Raw genomic sequence first — 23,086 nt, forward strand, 5'->3', positions numbered from 1 at the left:
TTACTATTACCACTGAAGAAAGAGATTTTGGAGTCATTGTGGATAGTTCCCTGAAAATAATTCCTCAATGTGCAGTGGCAGTCAAACAAGCTAACAGAATGTTAGGAACCATTAGGAAAAGGGTAGATAATAAAACAGAGAATATCATAATGACACTATCTAAATTCATGGTACGCCCACACTGAATACTGAATGCAGTTCTGGTCGTCCCACCTCAAAAAAGGTATGTTATAATTGGAAGAAGTACAGAGAAAGGCAACAAAAATGATTTGGGGTACAGAACAGCTTCCATACAAGGAGATTTTATAAAGACTGGAACTGTTCAGCGTAGAACAGAGACGACTAAGGGTGGATATGATATAGTTCTATAAAATCATGAATGGCGTAGAGAAAGTGAATAAAGAAGTATTATTTACCCCTTCACATAACACAAAAACGTCGGGTCACCCAATTAAATTAATAGGCAGTACATTTAAAACAAACATAAGGAGGTACTTCCTCACACAATGCACAGTCAACCTGTGGAACTCTACCTGGCTATGTTCTGAAGGTCAAAAGTATAACGAGTCTCAAAAAAGAATTAGATAAGTTCATGTAGGATAGGTCCATCAATAGCTATTAGCCAAGATGGTGAGGAATGCAACCCCCCTGCTCTGAGTATCCCCAGTTTCTGACTGCCAGTAACTGGGACTGGACGACAGAGGATGGATCACTCAATGATTGCCTGTTCTGTTCATTCCCTCTGAAGCATCTGGCAATGGCCACTGTGAGAAGACAGGATACTGGGTTAGATGGGCCATTGATCTGACCCAGTATGGCTGTAATTACGTTTCTTATCTTCCTTGTTACATTGTCGCCCTTACTTCTGCACTGCCTTCAGAGCTGGGTGGCCAGAGAACAGTGTAACTGTATCCTTTCTATCAATGAATCAATCACTTATTGTAGCGGGGTAGACACCCGCTCCTGCCTGGAAGGGCTTGAAAGCAGCCCTGGAGTGGGCTGCAACTCTAAAAGCTGCTAGGCTGATTGGGGAAGTAGCTGCAGCTTTTCACGCCTCAATCAGTGTCAGCTGGCCTGTATAAAAAGGCTGTGAGCCAGAGGCCCAGAAGCAGTCTTTCTCTGCGTTCAGAGAAAGGCAGGCCTGGCTGCAGGGAGATTAACCAGGTATCTGGAGTGGAGCAGGGCTGGGGAAAGGCCAAGGGAGCTGGGGAGCTCCGGCCTAGGAAAGCCCCAGGCTGCAGGCCTAGTAAGGCCTATTAGGTACTGGGTTGCAGGAGGCAGTCCATGGGTAGGCAGAGGCAGCAGGTCCAAACCCCTTTGCCTGTGATGAGTGGCTTATACTGCAGTCTACCCCAGTGAACTGGGGCTAGATAGAGACTGGCGGTAGCCGTATACTGAGGCGAGGTGGGGCTAGTGGGTGGGGGTTCCCCTGGGAGGGGGAGACCCAGAGCTGGGAGGGGTTACTGCCAGGGGGCAGCACCCCAGACAACAAGGCACCAGGTCCTGGGAGGGACACGGGGGCCAAGCGGTAGCGGGACACTGGCCTGCAGAGAGCGCTCCAACAGCTGGAGAGCTAATTCCTGGAGATGACCAGCAGGAGGCGCCGCAGGGGTGAGTCCCGCACCGCTACACTTATCTCTAAGTTACAATTTGGCAGGTACTAGCATCAATTTACTACTGCCATCAGATATGACAAAACAAAACAATGTACCTGTTACGGTGTTGTTAATTATGCTACCCCAAAAAATTAATTGTGAATAATTTTATGTACTTTAGTGTCTCACACTGTAACAACGTGGAACAACACTGAATTAAGCAGGATAGTAAGTGTTTACACTGAACACAAGAGTACTTACTGGCAGTGTTCCCTCGAATTTTCCCACTAATATGGAGGTGATGTGTGACACATAACAAAATTCATGTGTTGGGGGTGTGGCCGAGGGGTTCGGAGTGTGGGAGGGGGCTCAGGGCTGGGGCAGAGGGTTGGGGTGCAGGGGTGTGAGGGCTCCGGCTGGGGGTGCGGACTCTGGGGTGGGGATGGGGATGAGGGGCTCAGGGCTGGTGCAGGGGGTTCGGTGCAGGGGGTGAGGGCTCCGGCTGAGGGTGTGGGCTCTGGGTTTGGGCCAGGGATGAGGGGTTTGGGGTGCAGGAGAGTGTTCTGGGGCTATGCCAGGGACAGAGGACTCCCTCCAGCTCTCTCTCCCCACAACAGCACCTGGGCTGTGGGGAAGAGGTGCCTCTACCCACCGTGATAGCTCTGGGGCTGGGGCTGCAGGATAGGCACCCCTTCCCTGGCAGGTCTGGGCTGGGCTGGGTTTGGGCCGGGGGGAGGAGCACCGCAGCAAGTCCGCGATGGGGCTAGGTTTGGCCCATGGGAGGGCTGCCCCAGCCGAAGTAGGGGTGCCCTGGCTGCAGCTGGGTTTGGGCCAGGGTAGGGGCACCTCAGTTGGTCCAGGCACCCCGGTCATGGCAGACTTGGGACCGGGGGAAGGGTGCCCGGGCAGGTCCCCGGGCAGGTTCCCTGAGTGGCACTAGGAATGCTGCTGTGCAGCCGTGTAGCTTACAGGGAACTTAGTTTACTGGGTCCTTTGTCCCATCTGCCACACAATGGACAGTCATGGAAAGAAAGAGTAAACCCACTTGGGGATGTCTGTATTAGTAGATCATTTGGAGAGAAAATAGTGGACCAAATTCTGAGCTCACACCAGTGTAAACCAAGAGTTATGCCTTTGAAATCATTCTAGTAAGATCAGAATCAGGCTCACAAGTTCTTACAGTAAAAGACTTGGGGTCATATTTTCAAAACAGCTTACTCTTTGTTTAGCTGTGGCCCTTGAAAATCAAGTGTGATCCTGGGTGGTCTGGAAGTGAGGATGGGAGTAAGGATGAGCAGTCACAATTGCTATAATTTCTGAGCCCCAGAGAATAATACATGAGAACAATATTGGACAGTTCTATGCTGTGAAAATCATTGGATACAATGAGAAATTGATTTGCATGTGCGGTTTCACAATAGGTTAAAATGATTTTCATAATGTAGCCCTAGCTCCCTCTGCTCTGGGTCTATAACACAAAGTCAGGCTGGACAGCTGCAAAAGGGTCTTGGAAGGCCGATATGTTAGCCCCAGAATGTTAAAGGCTCTTTTTCCTACACACTGAGAAGGGATTACCTCACGTCAATTAGGGACACCTGATTCCAATTAAGGGCTGCCTGAGGCCTTTAAAAAAATCCTTCTCTGGGCAGAGAAGAGGGGAAGAGAGAGCGAGAGAGAAGCTGTTGCCAGACTAATGACAGCAGAGAAATAAGCCGCTCCAGGATGAGAGGCTGTGCTCCTTCCTCTAGGGGAAACAGCCAAACCTGAGTGCCTGCTAAGGGGAGGACTAACACCTCAGGGCAATCAACAGGACAACACCCTGCACCAGTGAGGGGGCAGTGAAAAGTACCCCCGCTGGGTTTTTTGTTTGTTTATGAGACTGTTTCCTTTTTGTTTGGTGGAGGATCACCCTAAAGGCCGACCCTCAGTCCTGAAATTAGGACTAAGGGAGCACAGGAGGGGGAAGGCAAACCCTGCCCTGGGAGGGGCTGCTTACCTCAGGTCAACCATTGCCAGAGGGGGAAGCGCTAAGTCTGGCGAGAGAAAGGAGGTGCCTTGCCACACGTGGTATTAGCAGTGGGATAGACTTCATGGCGAATCATCCCAGGGCAAGATAAATCACTTCCACCCCCAAAATGGACGACATAGTGAGGGCAGTGGTACAGGCCACGGCAGCAAAACAAAAGACTACCAGGGTCTAGATGGCTGCCCAATAGAAGTCGGTATGAATCAACTGCTGATGTTGACCTCTCGAGGTCCCTTCCAGTCCTATAATCTATGTGCCAGCAGTCCAGGATTGAGCCATCCTGAAGGAGGTCATGAACCAGCTGAAGGCCCTGACCATTCTGATGCATGGCCATGACGGGACACGGTCCCTAAGGGCAAGTAGTTACCTACAGAAGATGACATTGGAAGATGATGTGGAGGCATATCTTCTTGCCTTCGAGAGAATGGCCCAATGTGAGGTCTGGCCCCAAGACCAGTGGGCCAGCATCCTTGCCCCTTTCCTGTGTGAAGGCCTACTATGACATGGCAATGGAAACAGCTACATTTACCCCCAGCTGAAGGCTGAGCTTCTGGGGAGGTCCGGGGTGACAACAGTTATAAGGGCTCAGAGGTTCTATGAGTGAAGGTGTCAGGATGGCAAAGCACTGAGGTCCCACCTGTTCGACCTGATCCATCTGATGAGGAAGTGGCTGCGCCCCAAGATCCACAACCTGGAGAAAATTATGGAAGTCATAGTCTTGGACAGGTTCATGAGAGGACTACTGCCAAATCTATGAGGATGGGTCAGCCAAAATGACCCCTCCTCCTATGATGCATTAGTTGCCCTTGTAGAGAGACACTTAATGGCCAAAGAACTTTCTCAGACTACTGGGGAAGAGATGCGCTGGGTCAAGAGGCCAGTCCCCGCTCCAAGGGCCTGTGCTTCCGAAGCACTAGGAGAACTATATTGGTGGGGGGGTGGAGGAGGGAGAGAAGAGGCTGAAGAGTGGCCTGAAGCTGCAAAGGGACTTGGGGACCTGGGGAGAAAGGATCATGTGGTAAGGCCCACTGGCCCAAAGAATAGAGGGATACCTCGAGTAGGATATAGGCGTTATGCTTGTGGGGAAATGGGGCATATGGTGGCCCAGTGCCCTAATGTGGAGGAGCCCATGCAGTGCAATCTGGGGTATCACAAAGATCTTTGTGGCTTGATAAACCTTGTGGGAGTCGCGATGCGCCCGCCCCCCCATAGATATATACGGCCAGTTAGGATGAATGGCATACAGACGATTTAATTAGTGGATTCCAGAAGTGCTGTCATGCTGGTCTCAAGGAAACTCATGGGGCAGGACCAGTTGTCTCGGGCCAAACCAACCATCCCTGTACAAATTGAGGTCCAGGGGAATACCACAAGGGTGATGGTGGAGGTGGTCCCGAAATTCCCATATCCGGTCCTTATAGGATGAGACTTCTTAGGGTTTGGAGGCCTACTCCCCATAGAGGAGTCAGAGGGGAGTAGTGACCCTGGGATTAATACAATGGACCCAGTAGCTAGCCCTCTCTCAGTCTTCTGTGAATTAGCCCAGGACTTGTTCTCTACAACTGGGAAGCCTTGGAAGACTAGGCGAGAAAGGAGTGCAGACAAGAGGTTGGGAACCAGGATCTTGGCCCAGAACCAAAAGGCTGCACTCGTAGGGAAGAAATCGTGTCCAGTTGGCAGGGGGCGACGCAGAGTCGACAAGTTAGAAGCTGGACCCAATTCCATGGAGTCCAACCCTGAGAGAGAAACAGAAGTAGGTCCCCTTGAATTTGGGCATATTGGACCCTCATTTGAGAATTTTGGGAAGGATCATGCCAATGATCTGCTATACAATAATATTAGAAAAGAGATAGTTGAAGTGAATGGGGTCCCAGTGGAGGGGAAAACCGAAGTCCCAGGGCCATATTTCATGATAAAAAGGGACTTATTATATAGAGTAGTCTGACTGCAAGAGCAAGAGGTGGAGCAGCTCTTGGTACTTGAAGGCACCACAGGGCAGTGTTGGACCTAGCTCATAGTCATTTATTCAGAGGACGTCTGGGGGTAGATAAGACCCTTGATTGACTCCTATGGAGATTCTTTTGGCCGGGAGTTTATATGGAGGTACGACGATATTGCGCCTCCTGCCCAGAATTCCAATTGCATATCTCCCCACCGCACTTGAGGGTCCCTTTAGTACCTCTGCCAATTATCAAAGTCCCATTCAAGAGGATAGCCATGGACCTGATAGGCCCATTGGAGAAGTCAGCCTGGGGCCATCAGAGTGTGCTCGTTGTTCTGGACTACGCCACCCGATATCCAGAAGCCATACCCCTATGAAACACAATGTCCAAAGTGATAGCTAAGGAATTAACCAAAATTTTCTCTAGGGTGAGAGATCTTGATAGATCAAGGAACCCCCTTTGTGTGAAAGTTGAAGAAGGACTTGTGTGCAATGCTGCACATATGGGGCCTAAGAATGTCAGTCTACCATCTACAGACCGATGGCTTCATTGAATGCTTTAATAGAACACTGAAGAACAGGATACAGAAAGTGGTGAGCCAGGATGGGAAAAATTGGGATATCTTACCACCTTACCTGATGTTTGCTATAAGGAAGGTTTCCCAGACTTCAACTGGGTTTTCCCCCTTCGAGCTGTCATCGCTAAGGAGGGCTTGGAAGAACAACCTAACAAGGGAAGAAGCATCATTGAGCATGTGATGCAGATGAAGGACAGGATAGCCAAAGGTCCCCCATAGTGTGGAAACACATGGAGAAGGCACAAGAGGCCCAATAGACCTATTACAATTGCTGAGCGACAGCCCAGAAATTCCAGGCGGGAGATTGGGTAATGGTGCTGGAGCCCACAGCTGAGAGCAAGCTCCTGACCTGATGGCAGGGGCCATATGAAGTAACAGAAGCCACTGGGGAGGTCAACTATAAGGTTCGACATCCTGATCACCGGAAGCTGGAACAGATCTACCATGTCAACCTATTGAAACCCTGGCAAGACATGGAAGCTCATTTGGTCATCCTAGAGACATCACCCCAAGAAAGTAAACATCAGGGACTGTTAGGGATATCCCCTAAATTGACCCCTGAACAATGAGCAGAAGTCATCAATATGATTGAACGGAACCATAACGTGTTCTCAGAGAAGCCAGGTGGGACCACATCATCACACATCCTGGAGTAAAGGTGAATGTTAAGACATACCGGATCCCAGAGGCAAAAAGGGAGGAGATCAGGACTGAAGTTGGGAGAATGCTGGAGCTGGGAGTCATTGAGGAGTCTCATAGTCAATGATCCAGTCCCGTTGTCCTGGTACCTAAGCCAGATGGCAGCATGAGATTCTGCAGTGACTTCCGAAAATTAAATGAGGTGTCCCAGTTTGATGCGTACCCCATACTTAGGATAGATGAGCTAATCGACTGGTTGGGAAAAGCTAATTTTTTGTCCACCTTTGACCTGACCAAAGGCTATTGGCAAATACCTTTTCGACACCAGAGGGATTGTACAGTACGCAGTCCTCCCTTTTGGATTACAGGGGGTTCCCGCAACCTTCCACATGGCAAGTATGCGGCCACTTACCTTGATGATGTCATCATACATAGCCCAGATTGGGGGAGACACCTAGAAAAGGTGGAAGCAGTATTGGATAACCTGAGGAAGACAGGTCTCACTGCGAATCCCTCCAAATGTGCAACAGGGCTAGCAGAAGCCAAATACCTTAGGTACGTAGTTGGGAGGGGCATAGTGAAGCCCCAACTGAACAAGTTACAAGCGATACAAAGTTGGCCCCCTACTGATCTGGAAGAAACAGGTCAAAGCATTCCTGGGAATAGCTGGGTAGTATAGGCGATTCATTTCCCCACTTTGCTACCAGAGCATACCAGTTGATGGATCTAATAAAAACCTGGGGCCCAGACATAGTGAAATAGACCAGCACAATTGAGGAAGCTTTTACAGATCTGAGGACCACTCTCTGCAGTAATCCAGTGCTAGTATCCCTGGACTTTTAGAAGGAGTTCTTGCTGCAAACAAATGACTCCAAGGTCAGGTTGGGAGCCGTGCTCTCTCAAATGGTAAGAGAGAAAGACCACCCAATCTTATTCCTTAGTAGGAAATTCCTGCCCAGAGAACAAAGGTATGCCATGGTAGAGAAGGAATGCCTTGTAGTAAGGTGGGCCATGGAAACCCTCCGATACAACTTGGATGGAGGTTTACCCTCATCACTAACCATACCCCCCTGAAATGGATGCACCTGAACAAGGAAAGAAATGCAAGGGTAACGAGATAGTTCCTGTCATTACAACCCTTCCACTTCAGAGTGCAACACAGGTCAGGGACCAGGCATGGCAACGCTGATGGCCTGTCAAGGGTGCACTATTTTTTGACCCAAGTAGCCCAAACCCATGGTGTTGAGCAGGGGTGTATGTCTGTGTGACAAAGTCAGGCCGGATGGCTGCAAGAGGGTCTTGGTAGGCCGATATGTTAGCCCCAGAATGTTAAAGGCCCTCTTCCCTATAAGCTGAGAAGGGGTTACCTCAGGTCAATTAGGGACAAGTGATTCCAATTAAGGGCTGCCTGAGGTCTTTAAAAAAACCCTCCTCTGGGCAGAGAAGAGGGGAAGAGAGACAGACAGACAGACAAGCTGCTGCCAGGCTAGTAGCAGCAGGGAAATAAGCCGCTTCAGGATGAGAGGCTGTGTTCCTTCCCCTGGTAGGGGAAGGACTGACACCCCAGAGCAACCAACAGAATGACACCCTGCACCGGTGAGGAGGCAGCGAAAGTTACCCCTCTGGGTGTTTTTTTTGTTTATGAGACTGTTTCCTTTTTGTTTGGTGGAGGATCACATCATAGGCCAATCCTCAGGCCTACCCTGAAAATAGGACTAAGGAAGCACAGAAGAGGGAAGGCAAACCCTGCCCTGAGAGGGGATGATTACGTCAGGTCCGCCATCGCCAGAGGGGGAAGCACTAAGTCTTGCAAGAGAAAGGCAGTGCCTTGTCACACAAAGCACTGTGTCATGCCTTGGAAAATGTTAAAATTTGCTCATCTATGTCTTGATAACATTGTAAGTACAATGGCAGATGTGATGTGTAAGATTTGTGAACGCTTGATCCAGCCCACCAAACCAACACAATCTTTCCATTTGCAGATTTCCAGTGCTTACACTAATCTCCAACTTTCAGGACAGATGTGTTGTATCTTAAAAAAGATACAGCAGGCCCAGACCCTTGTCTTCAGCCAAGGAACGTGCAGAACAAATCAGGCCTGATTCTGGGGTCACGGTATGCAGGGCTGGTCCCTGGGCATATATTAGGGCAGCCTGAGGCTTCTGCCGATTTACTTCTGCTACCAATTCCACAAGGGGCGGAAACCATAGCCAGGTTTTGGAACAACCCGTGAGTTTCCCAGCCAGACACACTTTCCTCCAGTCACTGGCAGAGAAGGTAGGGTAGCAATCTTTATGCAGGCTTTTCATCACCAGAGAATCTCCCTATGCTGGAAATCCTTCTTGGGGCACATATATGTTTATCAATGACCAGGTTGTGTGTGCAGTGTGGTGCAAAGGGACTTCACTGTTTCGGAGGATTTGGCCAATGCATTTCCTGAGAATAGTAGGAAGAACTGAGAATTAACCTTATCACCATTTTGAGGCAAAGAAACATACTTTCTGTGTGGTAAATACAGTAGCTGTTGCTTAATAGCAATCTGTATACTAACATCTTTCATTTAATGGCAACATTTTGCTGGGAACCGATCCTGTTCCATTGACTTTAATATTAATTGGATTTGGATATTGGCAACAGGCATGCCGCTTACCACTTTTTTTTAGGAAGAAAGTCCCTGGCCACAGGCAGGTCTGTGGGGCTGTAACCAGGGAAGTGCTGGGGCTGCACACTATCTTTCCATGTGCTTTCTGGTCTGCATCCTGCCCTGGCACTGGAGTGCAGGGTTGTGCTGAGCTCTGGCCTCAGACAGGTTTGTGGGCTGGGGAAGGCATGTCCCAATACTTTCTTCCTGGCTGCAGCCAAAAAGGTCCACAAAGAGTCTTTGATCCTTCTTCTTATATTCAGTATCCATATTGGATTCTAATGAACAGATGTGCTTATGCAACATAGTTGTTGGCTTATATGTGTGTTTACTACTATAATATAGCTATTGTGTGTAGCTATTAATGTAGTTTAACTTTCTCTATCACTATTGTGGTGCTGTAAACATAGAACACAATGTAGTGTTTTGTTGATGTGCTTTACAAATATTTGTTTTGCAGACTGCAGTGATGATGTGTTCCGTTGTACTACCGGGAAATGCCTCAATTACACCTTTGTTTGTGATGGATATGATGATTGTGGAGACCTGAGTGATGAACAAAACTGTGGTAATTGGGAGTGTTACATTTTTCTAAAGGCTTTAATGTAATAGCATTGTCTAAACTGACAGAATCTTTTCCCTTAGACTTACCAGAAACAGTAATATACCCATGCGTTCCACTTTATTTAGCAAGGAAGTGAACACAGATTAAAGTTTGTGACTCTTCATAACTAATTTAAAAGATTTGGAGAATTCTATCATTCAATGCTTTTTCAGCAAATGATATTTTTACACAATTTTTATGTTTTATACAAATCAGGTGCATATTTTATTGAAGAAATGTTGACTTTGTTATTTATTGTAAACTTATTCAAGGTGTGTTTCAGTTTTCCAGATAATTCAGCAACTCATATGAGATAAAATAGAACCTAAAAATGCTGCATATCATTGGTGCCAGCAGAGCATTATGACTAAACTCTTCCTGCATAAGCATCAGGACAGACTTGTCCTCCTTGACCATCAGCTATTCACTGCTCTTTAAATCCTGCTCTCCATTGAATTTCAAGGCTCTTTCCACTGATAATTATCTTCCTACCTCTCTGATCACTTCTTCAATGTCTTGTTTGGCAGATCCTCTTGGTCTCACAATCCACATTACATCTATGGTTGGCTTGAAAATGGGAATTTTTCCCGTAGAAATGTTCATGGGGGGGAAAAGTCCCCATTTGAAATTTTGCCACCAGGAAATAATGGTTTCCTGATGCAAAATTTAAAGAGTTAGTGCGGAAAAACCTTATTTTTCCAATTTTTGCCAGAGAGAAACAGTTAAACAAAGTGAAAGTGCTACTTTCTCTCTGAAAGAGCTACCATTAAACATGAAAAATAATATTTTTGTTAAAATAAAAAAACCTGTTCCTTTTTAGCTTTTACTTTCATTTTCTTCTCACCTCCCAGAAAAGTGAGAGGACAGAAGGTGTCCATTTTTTAACAATTTCAAAAGAAACATTTTCAAAAATACTGAATAAATGTTTTTTCTAAAAATTTTATTCAATATATTTAAATGAAAAATTTAATCAAAAATGAGATTTTTATTGAAAAAAGTTTTTGACAAAAGCTCTTTTTATTAAAAACCTTTTAACTGAAAAAAAATTCCATCCAACTTTGATCACATCTTGTCTTCCTGATATTACTTTATCCTATATAATGGCCCTAAGATTCAACCTTTTTTCCTCTATATAAACTACCTACGGCTTGGTCAAGTGTTTATTGTCTTGTGCCTTGGTTATTGTAATCTCCTCCTCACTGCCCTGGATACTTCCAATCTTGCCCACCACAAGTCTGTTAGGCCGGTTTTGAGTAATAGGCAGTAATAGCTGCATTGATGGACAATAGGCATTAGTAACCTGTGATAACAAAAACTCTCCACAACTGTCCCACCCATTTTTTCTTGTAATTTTTTTTTTCATTGAATCTGATCACTTTTACTCACAGTGAATAGGCCCCAATCCTGCAAGCACTTAATCTTGTGCATGGCTTTCTTCATGTGAGTAGTCTTCATGTGACTTATGAATTTACTATTTTGAAGATTTCAGTGGGATTTCTTATGTGAGCAAAGTTATACATGAGTTTAAGGACATGTCTACTCTAAAAAGCTGTACTGCTTCAAAGATAAGTATAGTTAACCTCCCTAGTCCAGATGCAGTTGCTTTACAAGGGTATAGCTAGGGGAAGGGAAATAACTATACAGGTATAAGTCACCTTTCTACTGATATAACTATTTTGGGAGAAAAAAATCACATCCCTAACCAAAAGATTATTCCAAAAAATGTTAAGTATAGAGGAGACCTTAGAGTATGTCTGCACTTAAACCACTGCAGCTGCACTGCTCTAGCACTTCAGAGTAGACGCTTCCTATGCTGACGGAAGGGGTTCTCTTATTGGCATAAGTAATCCACATCCATTAGAGGCAATAGCTAGGTTGATGGAAGAATTCTTCCTTCAACCGAGCACTGTCTACACTGAGGGTTAGGTTGGCATAACTACATCTCTCAGGGGTGTGGATTTTTCCTTATTCCTCAAGTACTTCCATTGGAATCTATCAAAGGGACTACTTGTGCTGTAAGGTATTACTCCTTGTGAGCTAAGCTGGTAGAATCAGGCCCTTACAGTGAAATCCTGGCCCCATTAAAGTGCTCAGTTGTGTAGCATGGTTGGTAATAATTTTTGAGAAAAATGGAAACAAGTTAAACTTCCTAACTTAATAGCATAATAACAGAAAACACTGACATAAAAACAATGTTTGACAGTGATTACTCTCAGATTTGTTGTGTCCCATTCTCTCTTCTTCATCTTTAACATACTCTCAAGAACTTTTATACCAAGTGTATTCTGTATATTCAACCTTTCCTAAGGGTTCGACAAAGAAAGTTTCATTACTTGAGGAAACAGAATGATGAAAGGGCAAAATAAGGCTAAGACTTCTGTCTTTTCTTGGAGTTTTCTTATGGAAAATTCTTGGCCTCTTCCAAAGCTTAGCAGGCTAGTGGGATCATTATGTGTCCCATAATGCAATGCAGATCTATCTTTTTTTACTTCTAAACAATTTTATGGTGGGAGTGAAGAAAGAGATTTTCCCTCTACCTTAACCAAGAAGCCTGGCAAAATAAATAGCTATGTCTATAATAGATAAGACCGCAAGAGCTTTAGCCTTCTGAAGAATGCTTTGTTTTTCTGGGAACTAGTGTTTGGTGTGTTCATTCCAACTCTCAACTGATGTCTTCAGCTGAGTGTGTAATAGGAAGAAATAGCACTTCCACAAACACAGTATCATTGCCTTCTGCTGTGCCTTATGTCACTGTTCATAATCCTTTATCTTATCTTTCAATAGGGACAGATAGATCTCTTTGAAAATCTTTTACCTTGGCCTCTTTTTGGTGATGCAGCATCTTTGGCCATCAAAATTCTTTCTTCAGCATGAACTGTTTTCTCTGCAATATTGGCCACAGAGTCTTCCAAATCCTTGTTGGAGATCACTAGCGATTCCAGCAATTCTTTCATTGGTTGGAGTTTCTCCAAGACTCTTTTAAAATAGGTGGCATCCAAGGTGGTGTCTCTTCAGTCCTCTTAGCGTTACTTCACTGAGGAGCCAGACTATAGTCTATTCCTTATATACTATTTGAGTTTTCAGTTTCATCTCTTACCTCAGAAATATTTTATTTCTTCCAGTCATATGATCTATTAGAAATTGAGTGAAATGTCAAAAACAAAACACAAAAAAATTACCAAACCAGTGGGTTTTAGTAATTCTGTGGGACCTCAGCATAGCTACTCACTCTACCCACATCACATGGCCATTGGACAGATCATTTCTCAATAGGTGTTGATATGCTAGGAGAGATGCAGTTCTGCAGACAATTTGAGAGTGATCTGTGAATTTCAGTTTGGGAACAAATACTTTATCATACTGACATCTCTATGTAGGAATTGCAAATTAAATGGATGTACTTGACCTTAAATTTCATATTCAGAACTGTCTATGAAATAATATGCTAAAATATGAGGCTAAAGCACAAAATTACATGTGCTAACTGCTTAGTTTCTCTGTCCAGGATATTTCCCATTTGTTAGTATAAATCCAAATTACTTTAATAGGAAAAAAGATATTGGTCTATAGTATGGTAGTCACTATTGGAAACATGGCAGTTGCCTTAGGTAACATTGTGACAGGTCACAGCTGCTGTACCTCCACCTCTTCCACCAACACAGACCACTCTGAGACCTTCCTGCTTGTGAACACCAGCATGTAATTTAATTACAGTGTCTCAGTCCTTCCATCAGTGCATATCAGTGCAACCACATCCTTGCACTCTTTTCCAGCTCTCTGGCCCTTTCTTCCAGGGGTGAGTGGCTGAGATGTCTCTACTCCAAGAGCTGCCTTGTCAGGCTCTCCTAGCCTCCTCTCTTCCCCCTTCCTCCTCAAGCACTTCTTTCCTGTGCTCCTTTTTAACCACTTGCCTGCTCATGGGTTAATTAGCTCATTAACATTAACCCCTGACTTGAGCTTATGACCTATGGTCCCCTCTCACATCTTGTGGGTGATTTTATGCTTGTTAGAGGTAAAATGACATTATAGGAGTGTCAGGGGTGTATTGTTTATTAGCTTCAAACTTGCATGGGGGGCAAATAGGTGAACATAAGTACATGGATTATTAAGGTTGCTAGAGTTAAAGATCTGTTATACTAGGTGAAAGCTTTGTGCAGGAATGTGATGGGGCGCCTGCCCCACACTGAGATCTAAGGGGTTAATAGAGCCCTGGGGAGGCTGCGCAGGATGCAGCCAATCAGAGGGACTGCAATGAGCAGCCAATCAAGGCCGGGTTGGCCCATATAAGAAGGGCTGCAGAACAGAGCAGCTTCAGTCCTCCCTGGAGTTTGAGGAGTGAGGTGGACTGGGTGCCTTGCAGGCTGAAGGCAGCAAGCACCCTGGACAGAGCAGTACTGCAGGCAGAGACACAGGGATCTAAAGGCAGCTCCTGATGTGCTGCAGGCTGTGGCTCTGAGGCAAGGATAAAGAAGGTGCTGGGCCGCAGGGAAGTGGCCCAGGGAAACCTATGGAGGAGTCAGAGGGGGCGCTGGAAGCAGTGGCCATCTACAGCATCCCTGGGTCTGGACCCAGAGTAATGGGTGGGCCCGGGTCCCCCGCAACCCCACTCGCCACTGAAGAAGTGGCTGGACTACACCCCTGGAAGTGGGGAGCACAGAGTGCGGCACAGCCAGATGGCTGTGTCACTGAACAGCATGCCGTGGTCCTGGGAGTGACGTGAGTCACAGAGCAGAAGTGACAGCAGCGAGGCAACACCAGAAGAGGGTGAACTGACAAAAAGAGCTAATTCCCATGACAGCTGACAGGAGGCGCCAGAGTGGTGAGTCACACCCCGTCACAAGGAATTCTACTAACGCCTGAAGTGTAGCTAAAATGTGAAAGATTTAAGGCAATAAACCCAAGTCAGAAACTTTGCGCTCTCATTCTGGGAGACCCCCATGTCACAGCAAGGATCTTTCTAGCATCTGGAAGAAGGTATAGAAAGAGAGAGAGTGGTGACATCACTTGGTTTCTCCCCCACCTCCCGTCTCAACATCCAGAAGATCATCTAGATGGAAGACAAAGACTTGGAACTAGGGATACCGGTCCCAGGCCGGATTGGAGTCCCGCCTGTGTTTTGAGGAACTGTAAGCTGCCTGTGGGGTGAGAAACTGTTTGATTCAAATCTTGCTTAGTCTGTTAAAGTTAGAATTTAGACTATTTCTATTTTTAGTTCTTAGGTAACCAACTTTGATCTCTATGCCTATTACTTATACTCACTTTCTATAATTAATACATCTATTTTATATTTTACTAAAACAGTGTGTTTTTGGTTGAAGTGCTAGGGGAATCTCAACTTAGGTTACAAAGGCTGGTGCATGCCCACTTTCCTATGAAGAAGTAGTGAATTAAGGAATGAGCTTACATTGGCCAGGCTCTGACCAGTGCAAGACAGCACAGTTCTGGAATTTGGGGGGGGGAGGGGGGGAGGGTATTGGCTGAAGCATCCCTACTGATGGTTCATGAGTGACTGGGAGATCATTCATGTAAGTCAGTTGGGGTGTGCCCCTGCATGTGGCTGGCTGTGTAAATCCAGTGCCTGTCAGAGGCTTGTACCTTGACATTAACATGACCATGTGAGAAGCAGCTCAGGCTGGTAGGTTTGGAGGGCTCAGCGGTCCCATAGTCCAGGTTTCACCCCAGGAATCCCATCATAGGGGGCTTTGGTAATGAGGTTGCTATGGAGTATGTGCGCAGTTAGACCTCATTTACATATAGAAATTATTAAGAAATAAGTATATAAATCATTAATATTAATGTTTGATGCTTAATTACGGACACCCCAAAGGCTACATGTGGGTGGGGCAGCTATTGACCTTATAATAATTAGGGTAAAGGATCAAATATGGTATATATCCATACTCTTACCATAAGGAATGGTATAAAATATTACACCCAGTTCCCGTTTCTTTGGGTTTGTTGCGTCCCCGAGATGGTGTAATCTGAATCAGGACCTCCCTTCTGATGGGCTCCACTTACTTTCCCTTCTATCTTGGTTTTCAATGGTCTCCATAAATTGTGAATATGCACCATGCAAGATTGTAAGTATGAACAATACAGGAAACCACTTTACTGCACTTATCTTATCCTTATATTTATGTATATTGATCCTTTCCTACTATGTCAATTATACTTGTCTGTATTAAATAAAGTTTCTGTGTGTTTCACCAAATAACCATCTTCTCAATTAACTCTAATTACCTGCCTAGGAAAAGAACCAGTTATCTGTAACAAGTGCATGTCGCTCCCCAATACATAATCTTATAAGTGTAATAATTCTTCAGGTTACAACTTCCTAACCCCTGCCTAATAATCAGGCCCATCTCTGACCATCTCTAGGAACCTAATTAATGCTAATAGTGACTAGAGAGCTGGTGCAAGCTCCATTTCTCTCAGCATTCTGACCTCACTTTACATCAGTTTTTGCCTTGTTTAAGGCATTTACTATAAGTATAAAATAGTTTAAGTAATACTGCAGGTATGGTAACCTTGTGTACTGTAGTTAATCTAACACTAAATTGACAAAGTTGTAATGATAATGACCTTTTCAGAGCACGGAATTGTCAAGCAGAGAAATAGGAATTACACAATTGGTATTAATTTTTTTCTCTTTCTTTTCTCTCCTAATTTTTCATCAGATTGCAATCCATTGAAGCAACATCGATGTGGAGATGGAAGATGTATAACGGTAGACTGGGTATGTGATGGTGACCATGATTGTATAGACAAGTCAGATGAAGTCAATTGCTGTAAGTTACCTAATTTCTTTAGTCTCCATATCAGTATTGTTTTAAAAAAATGTTAAGGATGGAATATTGCTAGAAAGACAAGAATTTAAGGGAATTTGATTTCATATAGCTTAGTAAGTGGTAAATGTCCTTGCAGGTAACATACTGTGGCAAACATAGTTAAACTATAGGTTAGCTAATGTGATGCCAGTTTTTAAAAATGGGTTCCAGAGGTGATCCTGGCAATTACAGAACAAGATGGCGGATGACAGAACAAGAAGCAACGGTCTGAAGTTGCAGTGGGGGAGGTCTAGGTTGGATATTAAGAAAAACTATTTCACTAGGAGGGTGGTGAAGCACTGGAATGGGTTACCTAGGGAGGTGGTGGAATCTCCATCCTTAGAGGTTTTTAAAGCCCAGCTTGACAAAGCCCTGGCTGGGATGATTTAGTTGGTGTTGGTCCTGCTTTGAGCAGGGGAGTGGACTAGATGACGTCCTGAAGTCTCTTCCAACCCTAATTTTCTATGATTCTATGATTGTGCATAGTTATCTGAAAACTTCCACTTAGTGTGTAGTGGCAGTCAAAAAAGCTAAAGCAATATTGAGAATCATTAGGAAAGTGATATATAATAAGACAGAAAATATCATATTGCCTCTATATGGTATCCCCACATCTTGAATACTGCATGCAGATGTTGTCACTCCATGTCAAAAAAGATGTATTGGAATTGGAAAAGATACAGGAAAGGGCAACAAAAATGATTAGGGGTATGGAATAGTTTCCATCTGAGGAGAGATTAATAAGACTGGGCCTTTTCAGCTTGGAAAAGAGACAACTAAGGGGGGGATATGATAGAGGTCTATGAAATTATGACTGGTGTGGAGAAAGTAAATAAGGAAATGTTATTTACTCCTTCTTATAACACAAGAACTAAGGGTCACCACATGAAATTAATAGGCAGCAGGTTTAAAACAAACAAAAGGAAGTATTTCTTCACACAATACACAGTCAACCTGTGCAACTCTTTGCCAGAGGGTGTGATAAAGGCCAAGACTATAACTGAGTTCAAAAAAGAGCTAGATAAGTTCATGGAGGATATCTCCATCAATGACTATTAGTCGGGATTGGCAGGGATGCAAAAACATGTTCTGAAGTGTCCCAGGCCTCTGTTTGCCAAAAACTGGGAATGGGTGATGGGGATGGATCATTTGATGATTACATGTTCTGTTCAATCCTTCTGAAGCACCTGGCATTGGCCACTGTTGGAAGACAGGATACTGAATTAGGTGGATCATTGATCTGATCCAGTATGGCTGTTCTTATGTTCTTAACCTTTCCTTCTGATTGTCAAAATGTATTGTAGTTTCCTTCTGGTTCATTATCATTTCAATTGGAATACTGCAACTGTCCTTCTTAAATTGTAAGCATTTTGGAGTAGGGACATAGGCTCTGGGCTGAAAAATTACTGAGTCCTGTGAGCCCAAGTCAGCTGGCCTGGGCCAGCTGTGGGTTTTTTATCCCTGTGTAGCCATACCCATTGAGCACACAGGAGAGAGAGGCTCTCCGTTCAGCTACCCACACTGGACCAGGCAGAGCTGTCATCATTCCACAGCTGATATTACATGGAAAGTTCTGCTGAGGAAAAGCCCAGAACAGACAGAATCTTCCAAAAATTTATCTGCAAAAATCTACTGATCATGTGTAAACTGTTTTTCCCCCCCCCAAGTCTTATCATTTGGCAAAATGTGGATGTTTTTGCTCAGAGACAACTAAAGCCCACCCCCTGCCAAAATTCAAGTCCCTGCTCCAAAGAATGCAGGCACTGAAGATTTTTGAACAATTTTTTAACATGGGCAAAAAAAATTATTTTTCCTTAGCCTCATTCTTAGAAAAAGCCAAACCATTTGCCTGAAAATTTCCAGAAGAATTTAGCCTGAGCCAGACACCTGATAAGGAAAATTTCAGCCCAAATGGTTAAAATTTGAAAGTTATAAGCAGCTGAAAACAGGGTCTTTATAATAATGGTAAGTGTTCAGCTACATTTCTAAGCGTTGCTGCCAGCCCCTCCAATAATATTTATTTCAAAAAATATGTTTAAAAGAAATGAGAGACCTGTAGACATGTAGGATGATTGGAATGTGTTCTTGTTTCCCCAGCATGTTACAGTCAGGGTCTGGTGGAGTGCAAAAATGGACAGTGCATTCCCAGTGCTTTCCAGTGTGATGGGGATAATGACTGTAAAGATGGAAGTGATGAAGATAATTGCAGTGAAAATAAGGGTATGCTGTGTTTCATTCTCTTTGCAGTAAGTCAACCAATCCCCAATGACCCCTCTGTACTGGAACTTCCTTGTGGGAAATAAGAACATAAGGATGTCTGTCCCCTAAGTGGCACACAAGAGGTACCCCCCACCCCCCGCCCCTCCATGTTACAGTCAGAACTTTTTCTTAACCACTCCTGAAGAATCTACCTTGAGGGTAAGCAAAGAGAGATGGAAATGCCATTCTAGAATTTGGTTTCATAACTAATCAGTTTTTTAAAAAATACTAGTATTCTCTGTATTTCAATAAACCCAACTGTTAAGAGTTTCCCTGAGGTTAGGATGGCACAATGGCATTTACATATCATTAGTGGTTATTGCCAGTTGGCAAGGAACATCCTGGGGAAAGACTTTCCTGATTGAAAACAGAGAATTAGAGAAAGACGGTGTTCTCATTGTTGAATTACTGGTTAAATGTAGGAAGCTCACTAAGGGAAAAAAACAGGCATGTTGTAAATCCTCACAACTGGCAATAATGGCAGAACACAGAACTGACACACTTTGGAAAAAAGGAAATCCTTTCATATAAGTCCACTCTCCTCTGGGGTCATCTGGTGCCTTTTTCAACTCTTCTGTTCCTTTCCCTCCTCCATTAAGTTCTCTGGCCCTTCCCATTGCTATTTTAAGTCATCTCATCTAAAGAATAAATGAAGAAGTAAAGCAGAGAAATTTCAACTCATTCTCCTCTACCAAGATTGTTAGATCTTACAACTTGCATTGGTGAAAGCTATAGAAGGATAGTTTTTACATTTCTGTCATATGAAGATGTAAAACCCAGAGCCAAATGTTGCCCTCAGTTATATCTGTGCAACCCCAATCAAGGTTCAATTTCCTCTCCTCCATATTTCCCCTTCTCTGGTGTCTATTTTTGTTGTTGTCATTCTCTGCATCCCCAGCCTTATACTGTACTTTCCAGGTCCCTCTACTTCTCCTGTTAGAGGTTGCAAGATAGAGGGGAAAGGAGGGGAGCTGAGAAAGGAGAGTGGAATATGCTAGAAACTATAGTACTGTTTCTAGCAGCCTCTGAAAGATGCCTTTCCGAAGTAGCCTTGTCACATCCACCTTACTTTCTGCCTCCTAAATTATTCATCGCTAGTACAAGATGATTTAGCTGACACATTGATGCATGAGGTACAATAGAATCCAGGTGCATGTCTGTCTCTCTTGCTCTCTCTCTCTCACACTCATTGTTTTTCTTGCCACTGTGGGACTAAGAATAATAAAATTTTGTTTCTGTCAGTAAAGTGACCAGATATGACTCAAAGCTACAAGGAGCAGATCAAGAGTGAGAAGGGGCCATTATTATACAGTCAACGTTCTGAGTATATGCTTACAACTTAAAGTGTTCCCATCTAAACACTTTAGCTGCAATGCCTTTAAATTATAAGAAAATTTCTTCTTCTGTTCATTATCCCTAAATATTTAGCAAAATGCTGTTAAACACTTTTAGCAATCTGCTATAGAGCAGGGACAGTCATTTAGACAACCTTGTAAAGTTTTCCCACTGGAAAAACCTCTCTCTAAATTAACTTAGGACTGAAGTTCTGCCTGGTTCTTATCAGGGTGCATACTCTGGAGATTGCTATTCTGCCCATTGCACAGTCCACATAAGGGCCAGGCAGAATTCCTGTCCATACATTTGGGAGTTCAGGGACCACTCCTTCCCTACTGCCCCAGGGCATACAGAACAGGTTGGGCCATGCCTCAGCTCCACCATACTCCAGAACTGGCTGTTGTACGAAGAGAAATAAGCTGCACTTTGTAAAGCCAGAGGACTTTCCTGTGCTTTTCCTAAGGGTGCAGCTGAGACCTACTCAGACTGTGTGCTTCACATATTCTGCTGCCTCTGCTATCCGAGCTTGTAAATTCTTTTGTTATAATGTCACTTTACATAACTTACAAACGTTGCTATCAAAGCCAAGAGAACTTGTAGATTCTTTGATCCCGTCTTTGAACTAGCTTTGCATAGGGGAACTGTGTGCATCTGTCTTGTATGCTCAGTAAACAGTTTTCAAGGAGTCATAGCTTTGCCAAAACAATCCTTGCAATGACTTTTGTCCTCACTTAGGACTATGCCCAGCTTTAGCTTTCTAACTTCAGTCTTTTCTGCTGTAGCTCTGTCTGAGGAAATATGACTGGAATTCTAAAGCATGAGAATAGGCTGTTTTACCAAATCCAAACTAGATGAAGGGATTTTCTCAAATTTTCTTCAAAAACTCAATTCCAGGCAGAGCCCAAACATGAAAACTCCCCCCCCATGCTAATTTTTTTAAATAGTGAGAAAATGGCCCTTACAATTGAAATTTCTTTCTAACCCATGTAATACTACCAAATACGTGCTTAAGAAACTCCCAAATTGTGCGGATTCTTGTGTCGTACACACAGGTGCAGAATCAGTTTACAGTGAAGCCAAATATTATGTTAGTGGGGGCTGGAGGCGACACACTGAAAGTCTCTCTAAGACAATTGAAAGAGTAAATTCCTATACTTTTAATGTTAATGAGCGTGTTCAGTTCAGAAATTAACCAAGCCTGCAGGAAGACGTGGCATGCCCACGTGCTAGTTGACCATCTGATCTTTTAAAATAAAAGTATAGTCTCCATATACCCCATTTCAGAATGGTAATGGGAGAATCAGAGGATTTGTAGACATGGGCCTGTTCAGCTAAACTTTCACACATTCAAATACTTATCTACATCTTGTTTAAACTTTTGGTACCCCCATAGCAGTGTGCCTTTGGCAAGCTTTCAGTAGCTCATGCTAGTCCTATAACTTTGTCTCCCTCTACTGACCCAGACAGATCACACTGCCTCAGTCTGTACTTTGTATTTTGAAGGTTCTCTGTATCCAGCAAAGTATCTGTGGCACACCTGGTCTTACTCCCCCCCCCCACCTCCAAGCAGGTGGAAAAACACTACTAGGTCCCACCTACAGACTTTTAGCATTTTTATGCCCATTTGATACTGGGATTGCTCGTCATCTCTGTAGTGTAGGAGAAGACCAGATCCACCAAGGGCATAAAGACAAGGACACCAAAAAGCTGGATACTTTTGTCCAGAAAGTCTATTCCTAGGCAGCCCTCCAATTCCACATAGTGAATTGTCAAGCACTGTTCATGAAAACAGTTTTTTGATGTGGGAAAGGGTGACCCATTTCTGTCTTGGCTCCCATAGAAATAGAGGGAAAAAGTAAAAGACACAGTCAAGGAGGGGTAGATGATAACCAAGACAGTGCTACAAATGATAATGGATGAATCCTGTACAACTGTCCATTTTATGGCCATGACAATCACAATGTGCTGGGCATCTGGAATACCAAGGGTGGTCCAGGTGACAATTGAGGACTTACCTTTTGATGGCATAGATTTATTTAGTGTACAAAAAGATGAGGCAACATTCAGATCCTTGGGCATTTATACCCCAGAATTATTAGGTATATGTCCACAGGTACATACATGACACACTTTGCCAGCCTTCATCTGGGATCCCTACAGTTCTGTCTCAGCTCAGTGTACTTTCCTGCAACGCATCAGATGAGCAAGTTATTGTGGTTCCATTCCACACACTTATGACATTGACCTGGTGATTGCTTCCTGACACCATTCAGAAAGGGGTGCCACTGTGACTCTTTCACCATTCAGACCAATAGTCATGGACCCATCTGGTAAAGGTTGGGAAGTCCACAAGGATAATCTGCAGATACAAGGGGTTTGGTTCTTGGAAGAAATGAAACTATGATAAACATCTTAGAGCTCAGAACCATCAGGCTGGTATGTCTGGCATTCCTCCTGGTTCTGTGACACTGAATAGTGCAGATACTGACAGACAATACATCCAAAATATACTATCTAAACAAACAAGGGGGTGCCTGCTCCCTGTCTCCCTGCTCCCCCAGACCCCACAAGTTAGTGATCATGTTATCAAACTGGTGCTCCCCATGCAGCATAAATCCAACAGAGCTGCAACTTCTGGGA

General features: G+C 44.3%; 1 protein-coding gene across 33 annotated transcripts in view; it reads left to right on the plus strand.

Annotated features, from left to right (window-relative positions):
• The window catches only part of CORIN (corin, serine peptidase), a 286,238-nt gene that overhangs the window by 166,625 nt on the left and 96,527 nt on the right, over nt 1-23,086 (plus strand). For 31 of the 33 annotated variants that reach the window (XR_010601891.1, XR_010601892.1, XR_010601894.1 and 28 more), the window contains 3 exons: nt 9,882-9,989; nt 16,703-16,813; nt 18,950-19,072. Coding sequence is in view for 29 of the 33 variants with exons in the window: in XM_065598101.1 (XP_065454173.1) it covers nt 9,882-9,989; nt 16,703-16,813; nt 18,950-19,072 (342 nt within the window). In the remaining 4 variants the exon portion in view is untranslated. The remainder of the gene's footprint in view (nt 1-9,881; nt 9,990-16,702; nt 16,814-18,949; nt 19,073-23,086) is intronic. The other 2 variants (XM_065598102.1, XM_065598114.1) reach the window with 1 other exon arrangement.

The sequence above is a fragment of the Chrysemys picta genome, chromosome 5 (assembly GCF_011386835.1).
Source record: "Chrysemys picta bellii isolate R12L10 chromosome 5, ASM1138683v2, whole genome shotgun sequence".
Classification (NCBI taxonomy): Eukaryota; Metazoa; Chordata; order Testudines; family Emydidae; genus Chrysemys; species Chrysemys picta.